Genomic DNA, 18,476 nt, shown 5'->3' with positions numbered 1-18,476 from the left:
AATCCTCCCACAAATGAGCCGAGTCCTGAACGGTTTCTCTTCTGCGCGTATTCTCCATATACGGAGCGCGGTCAGGAAAGGTAATAGCCGGCTGCTGTGTCCGATATTGTAGGTGATCCGCGATATTCCAGTTACCGCTCCGCGCATCCTTTATTCTCACCAAGTCCAAAAGTGCGACATCAATTACATGACTGACGTTTTATAAGGACAGGGTAAAGTGTGCGCTGTGCACAGCCCGGGTCTTTGGTGGTGGAGGCGCGGTTTCTGTACAGCGCAGACGTAAATGGGGTCCTAGTGCCGCCTCTGCAGTCTTGCGGCTTTAGGTTGTAATTATCATATATTTGAGTTTTCTCATCTTATCTGTGGCTGGTGCCGCCGGGGGTCTGGTTACATACAGCTCCCTGCTCTGCAGTGACCGGTAATGGCCACCAGTCGGGCACCACGTGTAATGATGAGTGACTGCCGGGGATCAGATGAGTTATCTGTAGATCAGTGTCCTTAAAATGTATTTTTTATTCTACTTTATAACAAGCTGGAAAATAACAACCGAAACTACAACGGAAGTAAAAATCAAAATAACCAACAGATCTAAGCGACGCTGAGATGAGAAGAATAGAGAAGCGGGAAAAGAAGAGCACAATAAGTGGAAAATTCAAAATCTCCAACCGTTCTGTGCTCAACCAATCAGACGAAAGGGAGGAGATAGGAGCTAATTACAAAATTTCTACTAGCAATCTCCCCCGGATACGCGTCGGAACAGGTGAATATGCATGGCTCACCCTCCCCCGTCATACTCACCCTCCTGGCAGCGTCTCTGCAAGTCCCTGCTTCTCCGATGGTCTCTGGTGCCGGCAACTTGTTCCTGTGTTCGTCATGGTACCGCTCATTAAAGTAATGAATATGCGCTCCACGCCTGTGGGAGTGGAGCCACGTATGTATTCATTACTTTGTTTAGTGGTCACGTGGTACCACTCATTACAGGAAGAGATGCAGGCGCCAGAGACTATCTGAGAAGCAGAGACCGCGCCAGTATGAGGTGAGTATGATGTGCCAGCCGCCGACCCCCTGGTACAATGACTCCAGTATAAGACGAGAGGGGCACTTTCAGCCTAAAAAAAATGGCTGCAAATCTCAGATTATACTCGAATGTATAAGGTAAATGCCTCTGGCACTATAGAGGGCGATGTAGTAAGGATTATTTTTCAGTTACACTGGTGTTTAACCCTCTTGCTGCCTGTACAGTTTTTACATTAAAGCAATGAATTAAAAAAAAACACCAACAAACTAATTTGTACTTTACAATTATGAGCAGGTTCCTGTAATTTTGCATTAAAGCATGATATTTTATATAAAACAAAATGCATAAAATGTCTTTCTGGGTTGTAATTGGTACATGAGGTAACGGCATAAATGAAGTACCATCATCTGGTGATTAAATGATGGGAAATCTCTTCTAATTTCACTTGCTTCTTTCGTCCTTCCAAATCTCCATTTATGGAAGTTCTTCATCAGAAAATGAACAAATGTCTATCATTGCATTACGCTGAGGTTGGGACGCTCTGGGGGTATCACATCCACAGGAAGGATATAATGGAACTAGAGAGAGTACAAAGGAGGCCAACAAAATTAATAAAGGGAATGGGAGAACTACAATACCCAGATAGGTTAGCGAAATTAGGATTATTTAGTCTAGAAAAAAGACGGGGCGATCTAATAACCATGTATAAGTATATAAGGGGACAATACAAATATCTCGCTGAGGATCTGTTTATACCAAGGAAGGTGACGGGCACAAGGGGGCATTCTTTGCGTCTGGAAGAGAGAAGGTTTTTCCACCAACATAGAAGAGGATTCTTTACTGTTAGGGCAGTGAGAATCTGGAATTGCTTGCCTGAGGAGGTGGTGATGGCGAACTCAGTCGAGGGGTTCAAGAGAGGCCTGGATGTCTTCCTGGAGCAGAACAATATTGTATCATACAATTATTAGGTTCTGTAGAAGGACGTAGATCTGGGGATTTATTATGATGGAATATAGGCTGAACTGGAAGGACAAATGTATTTTTTCGGCCTTACTAACTATGTTACTATGTTACATTGTATAGGGGATAACTGTGGGTGCATCAAAGTGTGTGTGTGTGTGTGTGTGTGTGTGTGTGTGTGGGGGGGACTTAGGGCATCATACTGTTTGGGGAGTTACTGGGGGTATTATACCCCCACACAGTAACTGTGGGGACATCCTGCTGTGTGGGTATCTTACTGTGTAGGAGGCATCATACTGTGTGGAGGGTAACTGGGGGCATCATCTGTTGTGGAAGATATGATCCACCATGATCTGGAACAGTAATGACAATATTTAGGATACCCTCAATCATAAGGGAAGGAAATTACACATAATAGAAGCTGGAAAGATAATTGCAGAAACTGAGCAATGAGCGGGAAAATCAAACTTCCCTACAGTTTAGTATTTAGCCAATCAGCAGAGAAAGGGAGGAGCTAATGTAGATTCTGTAAGCCCCGTCCCGGAAGTGCGTCATCTCTGCAGTTCTCTCTCTGGTCCATTCTCCCTCCATATAAAGGTGCAGTCCCTGAGGCTCAGGAATCAGTTTTTGCTCATTAACTGCAGAAAATGTCTGGTCGCGGCAAAGGAGGAAAAGGTCTCGGGAAGGGCGGCGCCAAACGGCACAGGAAGGTGCTCCGTGATAACATCCAGGGCATCACCAAGCCTGCCATCCGCCGTCTAGCTCGCAGAGGAGGCGTCAAGCGCATCTCCGGCCTCATCTATGAGGAGACTCGCGGTGTCCTGAAAGTCTTCCTGGAGAACGTGATCCGTGACGCCGTCACCTACACCGAGCACGCCAAGAGGAAGACCGTCACCGCCATGGACGTGGTGTACGCGCTCAAGCGCCAGGGCCGCACTCTCTACGGCTTCGGAGGTTAATTGTGTTCTCTTCTGTCTTCACAACCCAAAGGCTCTTTTCAGAGCCACCCACATCTTCTAAGTGAGAGGCTGCACCTGACTGCTAGGATCTCATTTCTCTGCTGTGGTGATGTCGCTGTAATGTTAGTAGAACACTCATCGGTGCCGAATTTACGCTCCGAATACTGAATAGTCGAAAACTACCATCGGCCAAATAATTGTGGGGAATGGTAATTCTGACCCTGATCCGCAGTTCGGTAACGTCCTCTGATGCCGTTTTTGGGCGGATGGTTCTGTCGCTGCTTTTGGTTGTGAGACCTATTTGCAAATCCTGTTTTGTACCCGACGGATTCCGTGTGTGTATGATCTGGGAGTAGGGTCTCTTTAACCATATTCCCACACATTCAGTTTCCGAAGGATATCCTGACGTGGAAAGGCTTATTGGAAGCAGATCTCTCTACAGCTCTAATCAGGGGGTGTTCCGGGCGGTTTCCAAATGTAGGTTAATATTCTGTCTAGACATTTAAGATCCTGTTCTTATTGGGCGCTGATTGATTAGTATCCGGCTCAGCGTCTCTGCAGGGCAAAATATCCCCTGTGCGGCTGCCTGTAGTACCGGCCTCAGCCTGGGACGTGCTAGTTGTATGCTCCCGGGTCCTGACATACTGGGGCCGTGTCTGCTCCCCCGTCTTTCACCGCGGACTTCGGGTGATGCGGTTTCTTCTCATTGACCTACAAAGATAACATGGATTCATGGGGGATATATATCCGCACTGGGCCGCAGTGATAATTTCCTGATCAGATCCGTGTACAGGGAATGTGGCTGTAAGAGGCAGCTGGATAGATGGACGCCCTGTGTACCGGGTACGGAGGCTCCTGTGTGATGACCAAGTCCTGGACACTAATGTGTCGGATGGATGTCGCCTCTGAAGACTATTATAACCTCCTCAGAATAATAATGGCGACTGATCCCCGTGTTTGGGGGCAGACAGTTGGGAGGACAGGACCCGGTATTATCAGCGGGGTAGAGCTGCTCCCACCGGTATACACAGCGATCGCCGCTCCAGCAGAGGGGCCGGTAATAATCCGACGGATAAAGAAAAGCGATTGAGCGGGAAATTCAAAACCAGCAACGGATCTGTAATCAGCCAATGAGCGAGAGACATCCACAGGCGCCGACCAATCCCAGATACAGGAACATCCGCCCCCATTAACTCCTTAGTGTCCGTGTGTGCTGACCCCCACTACTCACTCGCTTTATAGAAGCGGCGACTTCCCCCACCCGAGACCCGGCAGCGTCACATCAGGCTCCGGGCAGAACATAGGAGACTTGTCTCAGTCAGGCTGTGATAGGATCAGCGCGGACACCACAGGGGATCTGCACAGGATAATACGCGGGTGAGTGAGGAGCCGCCTCCTGTGCAGATGGAGCGGAGGAGAAACACTGACAGGGATTGACCCCTCACCCGCCAGACTGTCAGTGCAAATTGAGTGTCGCTCGCAGAACTCAGCCTCGGAATAATCTGCAGATAGCTGGAAATTAGCCCTTATTGAAGGAGGACTTTGTGCAGTGATTGAGACAGATAATGGCCGTTTCCTCGTAGATCCAGGAAGCGGCTAGTCTGCTGTGCCAGGACTGTAAACTCCGCTCCTCCACATCTGTCCACACACTCAAAGGCTCTTCTAAGAGCCCCCACATCCTCCTCCTAAGAGCCGCACCGCTGATCACACTGATGGTTCACACTGCACCAGGCGGTATATAGAGGTCACTATACACGATCCGTGCTCCACTGTACTGCGGTCACCACAGAGCAGAGATTCGTGGCTGAAGTGACTGATCCGGCTTCATGTTACTGAGATCACACACAGGAGGGATAAGTGCAGTTTATACAGGGGACACAGCTCCTGAGGGAAGCCGGCTCTTCCTAGAAAACTGGGTGCGGCTACTACCGAAACATCTCACTGAATTCACAGGGTTTGCAGTCCTGGCACAGCTGACTAGCTGGGGTTTCCAGCACCATCTGGAGATATTACTGCACTATACGGAGTGTAACATGTCGAGCGCTGTACTGTAACTGCCTGCATAATGTGGCACAGTCATTTGTCAGTAGGTTGCAGTATATGGGGGTACTCTGCACTATTCAGATGAATAACAGCACTATGAAGGGTAAATAGAACATGAACACATACAGCGCTATATGAGGGTGCACTGCGGTATATGGAGCTTCACAGCACTATTTAGATGTATAGAGCATTATACAGGGTTTTACATCGCTATACAGCATCCCCGCTGCAAAGATGAAGCAATGATTTGGGAAACCACCAATCAGCTGCAGTGGTCTAACGTTCTCGTTGGTCACATGACTTCATCACCCAATAGAACGGCGGTCTGACAGCAGTGCTCATCTGCATGGCCGGGCTATAAATTCCGCCGCTCTTGGAGGCGCAGGATCATTATTCTTCTCACTTGTACTGAGACCGGTTTGTTGTTATCATGCCTGATCCCGCCAAGTCTGCGCCTGCGCCCAAGAAGGGCTCCAAGAAAGCCGTGACTAAGACTCAGAAGAAAGACGGCAAGAAGCGGAGGAAGAGCAGGAAGGAGAGCTACGCCATCTATGTGTACAAGGTGCTGAAGCAGGTCCACCCCGACACCGGCATCTCCTCCAAGGCCATGGGCATCATGAACTCCTTCGTCAACGACATCTTCGAGCGCATCGCAGGGGAAGCCTCCCGCCTGGCTCACTACAACAAGCGCTCCACCATCACCTCCCGGGAGATCCAGACCGCCGTGCGCCTGCTGCTGCCCGGAGAGCTGGCCAAGCACGCCGTGTCCGAGGGCACCAAGGCCGTCACCAAGTACACCAGCGCCAAGTGATCGGCTCCGTGCTCCGCTCCTCACCCCAAAGGCTCTTCTAAGAGCCACCCACACCCTCACTATAAGAGCCACCCACACTGCTCCGGTGTCCTCTCCCGTCTCCCCGAGGTGTCTGCTCGCTCCGCCCGGGGCTCTGCGCCTGGTGACGAGGGAGATGGTGAGAAAATCTCAGGAATAATCTGGGCATTGCTCAGCGAGTTGATGTGTATTCAGGGACTTCTTATTTAACTCCTTGCTGCACAGATCTCGGCATTCTGGGGTCTCGTTTATTAGTTCATTACTCTCGTTTCTCAGGTAACAGGAGCCATTTGTGGTGGAGTTGATCTAGAGCCTAATCTGGATTCTTTTTACAGTGTAAGTGACGTCATTACATTTAGAAGCGGCGGGAAATTCAAACCCCCAACCGTCCTGTGTTCAGCCAATCAGCAGAGGGAGGAGCTAATGTTTCCAATGGTAACACGTTTACGGTTCCCGCTTTTTTCCGTCTTTTGTCTTCATATAACACCTGGTCCCAGGACCGATATCGGGAAATCTGCTTGTGTTGAGCGATCATTGGTCTCTTACATCCCACACAGGAATCTGCAGATTTCCAGGTTAGCGGCGCTGTATCCGCTCCGGTTTCCTCTCATGGATATAGAGAATGATTCGTGTTCTCCACATGCTGTGATGTTCCCGTGTGTCTGACCTGGAGACGATCAGATCGTCCCTTTCCCGTCACAATCCGTATTGTTGAGACGATATACTGGTCAGGGACATATCCTACAAGAGACATTTCAGGGAAGACCAATTCTGCCCTTCCCAGCAGATCCCACCATGTCTCCCCATTACAGATCAGTCCTACGGCTGCAGGCAGGAGGTCTGTGATGGGAAATGTAGGATCATGTGTAGAAGATTGCGGAGTGTCCCTGCTCAGAACATTACCCTGTGGTGTCAGGATCTCACAGGTCAGGCAGTTACATTATCGGCCGTCACATCCTCCTCACAGGATCCCTGCTCAGTTACTGATCGTCCTTCTGTTCTATCACTTTTCCTCCCCCGCTTCATCTAGTGTCAGGACTGGCGGCTCTCGGGCAATATTATTATTTATTATTATAGCGCCATTTATTCCATGGCGCTTTACATGTGAGGAGGGGTATACATAATAACAGGTACAATGATCTTGAACAATACAAGTCATAACTGGTACAGGAGGAGAGAGGACCCTGCCCACGAGGGCTCGCAATCTACAATGGATGGATGAGGATACAGTAGGTGAAGGTAGAGCTGGTCGATCAGTGGTGGTTACTGCAGGTTGTAGGCTTGTCGGAAGAGGTGGGTCTTTAGGCTCTTTTTGAAGGTTTCCATGGTAGGTGAGAGTCTGATGTGTTGTGGTAGAGGGTTCCAGAGTAGGGGTGATGCGCAAGAGAAATCTTGTATGCGATTGTGGGAAGAGGAGATAAGAGGGGAGTAGAGAAGGAGATCTTGTGAGGATCGGAGGTTGCAGGAAAGTACCGGGAGAGGAGGTCACAGATGTATAAAGGAGACATTTTGTGGATGGCTTTGTATGTCATGGTTAGGCTTTTGTACTGGAGTCTCTGGGTAATGGGGAGCCAGTGAAGGGATTGACAGAGGGGAGAGGCCGGGGAATAGCGGGGGACAGGTTGGTTAGTCGGGCAGGAGAGTTTAGAATAGATAGGAGGGGTGCGAGAGTGTTAGAGGGGAGGCCACAGAGCAGGAGGTTACAGTAGTCCAGGCGGGAGATGATGAGGGCATAGACTAGGGTTTTTGCAGATTCTTGGTTTAGAAATCTACAGATCCTTGAAATATTTTGAGTTGAAGGCGGCAGGAAGTGGAAAGGGCTTGGATATGAGGTTTGAAGGAGAGATGAGTGTCAAGGATTACCCCGAGGCAGCGAACTTGGACTGAGGAGAGTGGGCAGCCGTTTCCTGTAATGGATAGGTTCGTTGGGGGGTTGCGTGTGATGTGGGAAAGACAATGAATTCTGTTTTGCCCACATGTAGAAGTTCCGAGAATGTGGAGGGGAACAACGAATCATGGGAGAAATATCCCAATACAATTGCAGGATAGGATCCTCTAGCACTAGATGTAATAATGTAAAACGAATGCCATAGATCTCATAGGGTTAATATGACGTGAGATAAAACCACTGCAGTGCAGAGAGATCCGATCACAAGTCTGACTGTAAGATGCCCCAAGTACTGGTGACTCCCATCACAGCACAAATGCGGTTTCTTCTTATTGATATATAAAATAAATAGAACACGGAATTACAGGGAAATGGGCTGTACAGTAATATTCTCCTGATCAGATCCGTGTGGGGTGAATAGGGCAGCGAATATTCACAGGGAATGTGGCTGTCTGAGGCAGCTGGATAGATGGACGCCCTGTGTACCGGGTACGGAGACTCCTATGTGATGACCACGTCCCGGACACTAATGTTTCGGATGGATGGCGCCTATGAAGGTTATTATAACCTCCCCAGAGTAATAATGGCGACCGATCCCCGCCCGTGTTTGGGGGCATGAACAAGGATAATGGTGTGCACTCAGGTCAAGGACACGGAGGTGCTGGTAAAACAGACCGTGTGGTCAAGTTAATAGTAGAAGAAAAAATACCGCACACTCGAAACTGGTATGATGCAAAAGGTATATGCCAGATTTATTCACGAAAACAAGTCAACAATTGCCACTGTGATAATTCGTAGATAGAAACCCGACGTTTCGACCCTCCCGGGTCTTATTCATGGGGTTACTAGGAAAGCAAATAAACAGTATAAGTAACTGTATGTGACATAACATTATATGTAATAGAAAACGAATAAGAACAAAAAAGACAAAATAATAAACATACACCAAAATATAAAATATAATATGTACAATATTTACAAGGCAACCAGAGGCGATGAAGGGAATACTGTCCGGAGCAGCGAAAAGTAAGAGTCTGTGGATGCCAATGTAGAAGATAGTTGTGTTTCAATTGCTCTAATACTGTCCTTTGTTTCCGTAATAGCCTTTTGTAGAAATTCAATGGTCAGAATAATGATGTCTAAAGAACATTTATTTAGTATTCTCTTGTATTTGTCACAGTAATCGGGATCTTCAGAAAAAAGTGTTGGGCGCAGGTTGCACCTAAGACCTCTCGGGATCTTGCCCTGTTTATGATGTTCTGCCAAAGTTATGCAGTGTAAATCATATGAGATTAATTTTCGTCGCTAATTCTCGTAGTCCCTCGTCCTCAACTCATGGGGAGGGGTTTTCAAGAATTCACTTGAGTTTGAAACTTGCGATAAGATGCTGGAACTGGTTGCGTCGTCGTATGCGAAGATGTCAGACGTCATCTGGTAAACCGGTGCTACACCAAGCAAAAAATCACATGAACAAGGATAATGGTGTGCACTCAGGTCAAGGACACGGAGGTGTTTGGGGGCAGACAGCTGGGATGACAGGACCCGGTATTATCAGCGATCGCCGCTCCAGCAAAGGGGCCGGTAATAAACCCGACGGACAAAGAGCAGAAACTGAGCGGGGAATTCAAAACCAGCAACGGATCTGTAATCAGCCAATGAGCGAGAGACATCCGCAGGCGCCGACCAATCCCAGATACAGGAATATCCGCCTCCATTTAACTCCTCAGTGTCCGTGTGTGCTGACCCCCCACTACACACTCGCTTTACAGAAGCGGCGACTTCCCCCACCCGAGACCCGGCAGCGTCACATCAGGCTCCGGGCAGAACATAGGAGACTTGTCTCAGTCAGGCTGTGATAGTATAAGCGCGGACACCACAGGGGATCTGCACAGGATAATAAGCGGGTGAGTGAGGAGCCTCCTCCTGACAGGAATTAACCCCTCACCCGCCAGACTGTCAGTGCAATATATGGCTGATAGAAGACACAAGTCCAACAAGTGCAAACAACAAGTCAACAGAATATTTCTGCATTTCCTTCTGCTCCAGGACAGATATCTGTTTTCACCCCTTATCTATTCTGTCCAAAGCGAACGTTTTCTATTGGGTGAGAAACTCATTTGAGAAAGGAGCAATAATAAGCTCCGCCCTCTGTAGCTCATTGGTGGATCTCCAATACTCTTCTCCATTTTCATCTTCAGATCCGTCCAACGACAGGAGAGGAGGGCGGAGCAACGGACTATATAAGGCGACACAGCACAGACTCTTCTCTACACGATTTTCCGTCATTAGTTATCGGCATCATGTCTGGACGCGGCAAACAAGGAGGAAAGGTCCGTGCTAAGGCCAAGACCCGCTCATCCCGGGCAGGACTGCAGTTCCCAGTCGGCCGTGTGCACAGGCTTCTCCGCAAGGGCAACTACGCTGAGAGAGTCGGCGCCGGCGCTCCGGTCTATCTGGCCGCTGTGCTGGAGTATCTGACCGCTGAGATCCTGGAATTGGCCGGCAATGCTGCCCGGGACAACAAGAAGACCCGCATCATCCCCCGTCACCTGCAGCTGGCGGTGCGCAATGACGAGGAGCTGAACAGGCTGCTGGGTGGGGTGACCATTGCCCAGGGGGGCGTCCTGCCCAACATCCAGGCCGTGCTGCTGCCCAAGAAGACCGAGAGCAGCAAGGCGAGCAAGAGCAAGTGAGCGCTGCCGCCAATCTCTACAAAACCAAAGGCTCTTCTAAGAGCCACCCACACCGTCACCACAAGAGCCGGCGCCGCCTATCTCGGGGGTCCTCGCATGAGGCTGATAGTTCATACACCATTGCCGCCATTGTTGGTGCACATATCCACAGAATAACAGGAGATGAATGGGTCAATCCCACATGAAGTCTCAGACCCTCAGGTGGAGTGTCGTCTGCCAAGCTCGCAGGAAATGTCCCCTCCTTAGTGTCTGATACTCCGCGCTGAGGTCTACATGTAGTTAGCAGGTCCCGCAGTAAGGGGGTGGGGGATGGTTGTCGCTATCAGTGACCTGTAACAATCCTCCGGAGATTATGAGCGGGGAATTCAAATTCCCCAACGGATTCTGTGATCAGACAATGAGCGAGAAACCTTGGTAACGCTCAGCCTTCAGTGATGTACATAGTAACATAGTTAGTAAGGCCGAAAAAAGACATTTGTCCATCCAGTTCAGCCCACACTCCATCACAACAAATCCCCAGATCTACGTCCCTCTACAGAACCTAATTGTATGATACAATATTGTTCTGCTCCAGGAAGACATCCAGGCCTCTCTTGAACCCCTCGACTGAGTTCGCCATCACCACCTCCTCAGGCAAGCAATTCCAGATTCTCACTGCCCTAACAGTAAAGAATCCTCTTCTATGTTGGTGGAAAAACCTTCTCTCCTCCAGACGCAAAGAATGCCCCCTTGTGCCGTCACCTTCCTTGGTATAAACAGATCCTCAGCGAGATATTTGTATTGTCCCCTTATATACTTATACATGGTTATTAGATCGCCCCTCAGTCGTCTTTTTTCTAGACTAAATAATCCTAATTTCGCTAATCTATCTGGGTATTGTAGTTCTCCCATCCCCTTTATTAATTTTGTTGCACGTCTTTCCTCTCCCGTTTAACTCCTTACGTGCCGTTTTCCAGCTGATCTTTTCTTTACCAGAGTATCCACAGATGCGGCACCTTCACCCCAGGCCCCGGCAGCGCTGTGTCCCCCATACACTGCACACAATGTATACGCTTTGTATATACATATACAGGACAGGAGCTGTAGGGAACAGAACCAACACCTGTGTCCCCCCATACACTGCACACACCGGATATATATAAATACATGACAGGACCTCAAAACGCGCAGCCGTGGCTATCAGACCTCAAACAGCCCATCATTATTCTGAGGAGGTTATAATAGTCTTCAGAGGCGCCATCCACCCGAAACATTAGTGTCCAGGACGTGGTCATCACGTGGTCATCACATAGGAGTCTCCGTACCCTATGTGATGACACACAGGGCGTCCATCTATCCAGCTGCCTCCTACAGCCACATTCCCTGTACACGGATCTGATCAGGAAATTATCACTGCGGCCCAGTGCGGATATATATCCCCCATAAATCTACTAATCAGCGCCCAATAAGAACAGGATATTAAATGTCTAGACAGAATATTAACCTACATTTGGAAACCGCCCTGAACACCCCCCTGATTAGAGCTGTAGAGGGATCTGCTTCGGGTAAGCCGTTTAGTCTTTCCACGTCAGGATATCCTTGGGACTATTCAGTATTCGGAGCGTAACGTTGGCACCGATGAGTGTTCTAACATTACAGCGACATCACCAAAGCAGAGAAATCAGATCCTAGCAGTCAGGTGCAGCCCTCACTTAGAAGATGTGGGTGGCTCTGAAAAGAGCCTTTGGGTTGTGAGGACAGAAGAGAACACAATTAACCTCCGAAGCCGTAGAGAGTGCGGCCCTGGCGCTTGAGCGCGTACACCACGTCCATGGCGGTGACGGTCTTCCTCTTGGCGTGCTCGGTGTAGGTGACGGCGTCACGGATCACGTTCTCCAGGAAGACTTTCAGGACACCGCGAGTCTCCTCATAGATGAGGCCGGAGATGCGCTTGACGCCTCCTCTGCGAGCTAGACGGCGGATGGCAGGCTTGGTGATGCCCTGGATGTTATCACGGAGCACCTTCCTGTGCCGCTTGGCGCCGCCCTTCCCGAGACCTTTTCCTCCTTTGCCGCGACCAGACATTTTCTTCAGTCAATGAGCAAAAACTGATTCCTGAGCCTCAGGGACTGCTCCTTTATATGGAGGAAGAATGGACCAGAGAGAGAACTGGAGAGATGACGCTATCCGGGGCGGGGCTTACAGAATCATTAGCTCCTCCCTTACTCTGCTGATTGGCTGAACACAGAACTGTTGGGAAGTTTGAATTTCCCGCCCATTGTACAGTTTCTGCAATTATTTTTCCAGCTTCTTTATTATATACAATTTCCTTCCCTGTAGCGGCAGGTATCCCGACTATTGTCATGACCATGCCAGATCAGAGTGGATCATACTCTCCACAATGTATGATGCCCCCACAGTTAATCCCAATACACGGTTGAAAGCAGCAAGTGAAATTAGGAGAGATTTTTCATCATATCAACATCAGGTGATTGAATGTTAATTTATGCCATTACCTCATGTACCAATCACAACCCAGAAAGACACATTTTTATGCATTGTTTATATAAAATGTTATGCTTTAATTCAAAATTACAGGAATGTGCCGTGTTTTTTTTTTGTTTGTTTTCTTTAATTGTTCTGATTTAATGTGAAAACTGTACTGGAAGCAAACCAAAATAGAAAAATAATCCCTACTACATCACCCTCTATAGTGCCAAAGGCATTTGCTTTCTTATAACCAGGACGTGCTTCTTCGAAATTGGGGCCTGAGTAGCTGTCGGATGGCCAGGAGGGCTTCTGGGTCCCAGTAGGACACTGTAGGAAAAAAACAGGTTGGATCCACTACAAATCACAGCACAAAAGGCATTTCCGCAATGAGATCTGCAGCAGAAAAGTCCCTTAAACTTCCGCATCAGTAGCAATCTGCATCGTGCATTTCTTCCCCCCATAAGGTGGCTTTGACGTCCTGCAGCAGTGACCGGGGAGTCTCGTGTACATAATCGCTGTATTTCGGCAGGGAACATTTTATGTTATCCAAATCCATCTTCTTTATGACCCCAGTGGCCCATTCTGGTGGGCGACCCTGCCGGTCCCCAGCACCGTCCCCGCCTGCCATTTGCTTCTCTTTTATCGTGTGCTCCAGCCAGTCTCTTCCATACTCTTCGGAGGGATCAGTGTCCCCATTGCACAGATTGGGCTTCACAGCGAGAAGTATTTCACACGCCTTTGATGCCACTGGCCGGTCACAGTCACACAGACAAGTCAATAAGGCCGGAAAAAGCCCGACTCATTCACATGTAACCAGAGCGTCGGAGATGGAACCTGAACTTCTGCTAGATGGCAGCCCTATAGTGTAAGGGCACGTTAGGGACGGTCCCATCTCCAATGTTTGGGACATATAGGAATGTGCCAGGTCCAATGCGTTCACCTTCACCTCCCAATCCAAGTCACTGCACGTCATCTCCAAAATCTGGGACAGCACGGTGTCCGAGTCTTGGAGTTTTTGCATGCGACCATTCCTTAGCAAGTTAGTAAACACCTTTACCACCGCCCTCCTGGGGAAACCTTTCATTACATGGGGCATCAGAGCCTGTAGGAAGGACACAATTATTGATTATTAACCTTCCATAGCATATCATCCCGCACCACAGCGGAGACACTTGAGGGCACATAGAGGCGGGTTATCATCACTTGTGCCTTCTCCTTAGCTATAGCTCGAAGTATCGGCAATGCTGATGAGAATACTGGGCCCAGCGATCACTTGGCTGGATATGGAAACGTGGAGAGGAAAAACGAGGATGATGACAGGGATTACAGCAGCACCGCACGTACAGATGGCGGTGCCTGGAAAATCTAGTACATCTGCCTCATTTTGGAGAGGTGCACTGCTGACATGAAGGATTGATCATCTCTCCCTGGGAGAGAGAAGGAGAGATAAAGACAAAGAGAGAGAGAGTGAACGAGAGAGAATGAGAAAGAAGGAGAGAGAGAGAGAGAAAGCAAAGGAGAAAGAAAGAGAGATAAAGACAAAGAGAAAGAAAGAGGGAGATAAGTAGAGAGAGAAGAAATAGAGATGAAGAAAGAGACAAGGAGAGAGAAAGATAGAGATAAAGTGAGAAAAAAGAGAAAGAGAAAGCAAGAGAAAGAGAGGGTGAGAGAGAAATAGAAAGGGGAAAAGGGTAAGAGTGAGAGAAAGATTTAGAGAAAGAGAAAGAAAGAGAGGAGATAAATCTTTCTTAGAAATTGGCGCCTGAGTAGCAGTTGGATGGCCAGGAGGGCTTCTGGGTCCCAGTAGGGCACTGTAGTAAAAAAAGAAAAACACAGGTTGGATCCACTACAAATTACAGCACAAAAGGCATTTCCGCAGTGAAATCTGCAGCAGAAAAGTACCATAAACTTCCGCATCAGTAGCAATCTGCATCGTGCATTTCTTCCCCCCATAAGGTTGCTTTGACGTCCTGCAGCAGTGACCGGGGAGTTTCGTGTACATGATCGCTGTTTTTCGGAAGGGGACATTTTATGTTATCCAAATCCATCTTCTGTATGACACCAGTGGCCCAATCTGGTGGGCGACCCTGCCGGCCCCAGCACCGTCCCCGCCTGCCATTTGCTTCTCTTTTATCGTGTGCTCCAGCCAGTCTCTTCCATACTCTTCGGAGGGATCAGTGTCCCCATTGCACAGTTTGGGCTTCACAGCGAGCAGGATTTCACACGCCTTTGATGCCACTGACCGGTCACAGTCACACAGACAAGTCAATAAGGCCGGAAAAAGCCCGACTCATTCACATGTAACCAGAGCGTCGGAGATGGAACCTGAGCTTCTGCTAGATGGCAGCCCTATAGTGTAAGGGCACGTTAGGGACGGTCCCATCTCCAATGTTTGGGACATATAGGAATGTGCCAGGTCCAATGCGTTCACCTTCACCTCCCAATCCAAGTCACTGCACGTCATCTCCAAAATCTGGGACAGCACGGTGTCCGAGTCTTGGAGTTTTTGCATGCGACCATTCCTTAGCAAGTCATTAAACATCTTTACCACCGCCCTCCTGGGGAAACCTTTCATTCCATGGGGCACCAGAGCCTGTAGGAAGGACACAATTATTGATTATTAACCTTCCATAGCATATCATCCCGCACCACAGCGGAGACACTTGAGGGCACATAGAGGCGGGTTATCATCACTTGTGCCTTCTCCTTTGCTACAGCTCGAAGTATCGGCAATGCTGATGAGAATACTGGGCCCAGCGATCACTTGGCTGGATATGGAAACGTGGAGAGGAAAAACGAGGATGATGACAGGGATTACAGCAGCACCCCACGTGCAGATGGCGGTGCCTAGAAAATCTAGTACATCTGCCTCATTTTGGAGAGGTGCACTGCTGACATGAAGGATTGATAATCTCTCCCTGAGAGAGAGAAAGAGAGAGATAAAGTGAAAGAGAGAGAATGAGAAAGAAGGAGATAGAGAGAAAGAAAGGGAGAAAGAGAGAGACAAAGAGACATAAAGAGAGAGAGAGAGAAGTAGAGAGAAGAGAGATAAAGAAAGAGAGAAGGAGAGAGATAGATATAAAGTAAGAAAAAGAGAAAGCAAGGGAAAGAGAGGGAGAGAGAGAAATAGAAAGGAAGAAAGAGTAAGAGTGAGAGAAATATTTAGAGAAAAAAGAAGAGAGAAAGAAAGAGAGGAGAGCGAAGAGAGAAAGGAGAGAAGGAAATAATGAAAGAGAGGAGAGAGAAATAGAGATTAAGAAAGAGGGAGAGAGAGAGAGAAAGAAGAAGAGAGGGGAGACTGCTCTATATACTGTACACTCTGGTCTATAAATTGTACACACTGCTGTATATACTTTACACACTGCTCTATATACTGTACACACTGCTGTATGTACTGTACACACTGGCTCTATATACTGTGCACACTGCTGTATATACTGTACACTCTGCTCTATATACTGTGTACTCTGCTGTATATACTGTACACTCTGCTGTATATACTGTACCCTCTCCTCTAGTATCAGTGACACTTATTACACTGCTGATCTGGGCTGTGCAGATGTAATGTTGTGCACTATATAAACTATGTACAGCTGTGTTCTCTGTGTAGACGCTGGATTTTGTGTCTCCGCTTTTCTCCCAATATTCCCCTTTTACACAATAGTGGGGGTCACATAAATCCATTAATATTTCAGTTTTCTCCCCGGAGATGTTTATGTGTTTGGTTGGGGAGTCGCAGTGTGCAGCTGTCGCCTCATCAGAGCTCTTCGCACCATGACAGGCCGCAGCGGTCACAGCTTCACACTGGGTAAGACACGATATCAGGCAGGTGATTGCAATCAGCCACCGATGTGGATCATCTACTGGTGTGGAACACGTGTCCCCCCAATCCTCTGCACATACGGGGTACAGTGACACCACAGGTCAGGGAGGTGGCAGTCAGCGGAGGCCGTCGCCTGTGTTACCCTTCTGGGTTCTCAGCAGCTCCAGCTCGTCCCCACATCGTACAATCAGCTTCCTGTGCGATAGACATAGGAGTAAAGATCCCTGTGATGGTGACAGGAGCCGGGAATAGGAGGAACGAGCTCCCGCAGCAGATTTATCTCCCCGGATACACAGTGAGGTGCAGATCGGGAGGACGGCGGCGATGATCCCGGGATTTCCTCTCCGCTCTTTCCCGGCATCTCTGCTAGTGACGGCTACAAATGGCCGGTGGAGATGTTGGAGAAGGGGAGGCGACGGAGGAATCGCGCTCTGCTGTCCGGTGTTAGCCGGTAAAGGGCTTTTATCCCGGGCAGGGAAGCACAAGGGGAGAGCGGAGCTTCACTCGGACTCAGCTGGGAGGGGGCGGGGCCTGTGTCCAGTGTCAGCCAATAGAAGCTCAGGACGGTGCTGCTCAGCAGCCAATCAGTGCGCAGTAAGCCTGTACATATAACAGGCGCCTCCAGCTCCGGCCTCAGTGTTTTCCTTCCTATCAGGAAATATTTTCATTTTGCGTCAGCAGCACATGATGGCAGAGACCGCGCCAGCCGCCGCTCCCCCTCCCGCAGAACCGGCCGCCAAATCCAAGAAGCAGCCGAAGAAATCTGCTGCCAAGAAGAGCAATAAACCCTCCGGCCCCAGCGTCTCCGAGCTGATCGTGAAAGCCGTGTCCGCCTCCAAGGAGCGCAGCGGGGTGTCTCTGGCCGCCCTGAAGAAGGCTCTGTCTGCTGGAGGATACGATGTAGAGAAGAACAACAGCCGCCTGAAGCTGGCCGTCAAGGCTCTGGTCACCAAGGGCGCCCTCCTCCAGGTGAAAGGCAGCGGCGCCTCCGGGTCCTTCAAGCTGAACAAGAAGCAGGAGACGAAGGACAAAGTGGCCAAGACGAAGCCAGCAGCTGCGGCCAAACCTAAGAAACCCGCTGCTGCCAAGAAAGCCGCCAAATCTCCGAAGAAGCCCAAGAAGGCTCCGACTGCGGCCAAGAAGAGCCCGAAAAAGGCCAAGAAGCCCGCAGCGGCCAAGAAAGCGGCCAAGAGCCCCAAGAAGCCGAAAGCCGCTCCCAAGCCCAAGAAGGTGACGAAGAGTCCGGCTAAGAAGGCGGCCAAACCCGCCAAGAGTCCGGCTAAGAAGGCTGCGAAAGCCAAGAAGCCCGCGGCTAAGAAATAAGCTGCAGCCCCTGTTCTGTTACCACAAAGGCTCTTATAAGAGCCACCACCTCCTCCCCGCAGAGCTGTATGATCAGTGCCACTACCTCCTCCCCGCAGAGCTGTATGATCAGTGCCACCACCTCCTCCCCGCAGAGCTGTATGATCAGTGCCACCACCTCCTCCCCGCAGAGCTGTATGATCAGTGCCACCAACTCCTCCCCGCAGAGCTGTATGATCAGTGCCACCACCTCCTCCCCGCAGAGCTGTATGATCAGTGCCACCACCTCCTCCCCGCAGAGCTGTATGATCAGTGCCACTACCTCCTCCCCGCAGAGCTGTATGATCAGTGCCACCACTTCCTCCCCGCAGAGCTGTATGATCAGTGCCACCACCCTCTCCCCGCAGAGCTGTATGATCAGTGCCACCACCTCCTCCCCGCAGAGCTGTATGATCAGTGCCACCACCTCCTCCCCGCAGAGCTGTATGATCA

The 18,476-nt window shown here is 49.4% G+C and overlaps 3 protein-coding genes across 4 annotated transcripts; all 3 read left to right on the top strand.

The window, feature by feature from the left end:
• The first annotated feature begins 5,410 nt into the window (after positions 1-5,410).
• On the top strand, positions 5,411-5,791 carry LOC138653698 (histone H2B 1.1-like). The gene has a single exon (XM_069743306.1). The coding sequence runs from the start codon at positions 5,411-5,413 to the stop codon at positions 5,789-5,791; it is 381 nt and encodes a 126-aa protein (XP_069599407.1).
• A 4,167-nt stretch (positions 5,792-9,958) lies between these two features.
• Positions 9,959-12,081, top strand: LOC138653716 (histone H2A type 1). 2 transcript variants are annotated; one of them, XM_069743330.1, is made up of 2 exons: positions 9,959-10,364; positions 11,920-12,081. In XM_069743330.1, exons 1-2 carry the CDS (start codon positions 9,998-10,000, stop codon positions 11,994-11,996), a joined length of 444 nt encoding a protein of 147 aa, XP_069599431.1. In that variant the 5' UTR covers positions 9,959-9,997; the 3' UTR covers positions 11,997-12,081. The 2 variants fall into 2 exon arrangements, with proteins under 2 accessions (XP_069599431.1, XP_069599432.1); XM_069743331.1 differs by lacking the exon at positions 11,920-12,081 and having other exon boundaries at positions 9,959-10,390.
• Positions 12,082-17,323: 5,242 nt separating this feature from the next.
• LOC138653677 (histone H1C-like) lies at positions 17,324-18,028 on the top strand. The gene has a single exon (XM_069743283.1). It carries the CDS (start codon positions 17,367-17,369, stop codon positions 18,003-18,005), a length of 639 nt encoding a protein of 212 aa, XP_069599384.1. The 5' UTR covers positions 17,324-17,366; the 3' UTR covers positions 18,006-18,028.
• The last annotated feature ends 448 nt before the right edge of the window (positions 18,029-18,476 follow it).

This window comes from Ranitomeya imitator, unplaced genomic scaffold (genome assembly GCF_032444005.1).
Source record: "Ranitomeya imitator isolate aRanImi1 unplaced genomic scaffold, aRanImi1.pri SCAFFOLD_325, whole genome shotgun sequence".
NCBI lineage: Eukaryota > Metazoa > Chordata > Amphibia > Anura > Dendrobatidae > Ranitomeya > Ranitomeya imitator.
This window is presented reverse-complemented; position numbering and strand designations above follow the sequence as displayed.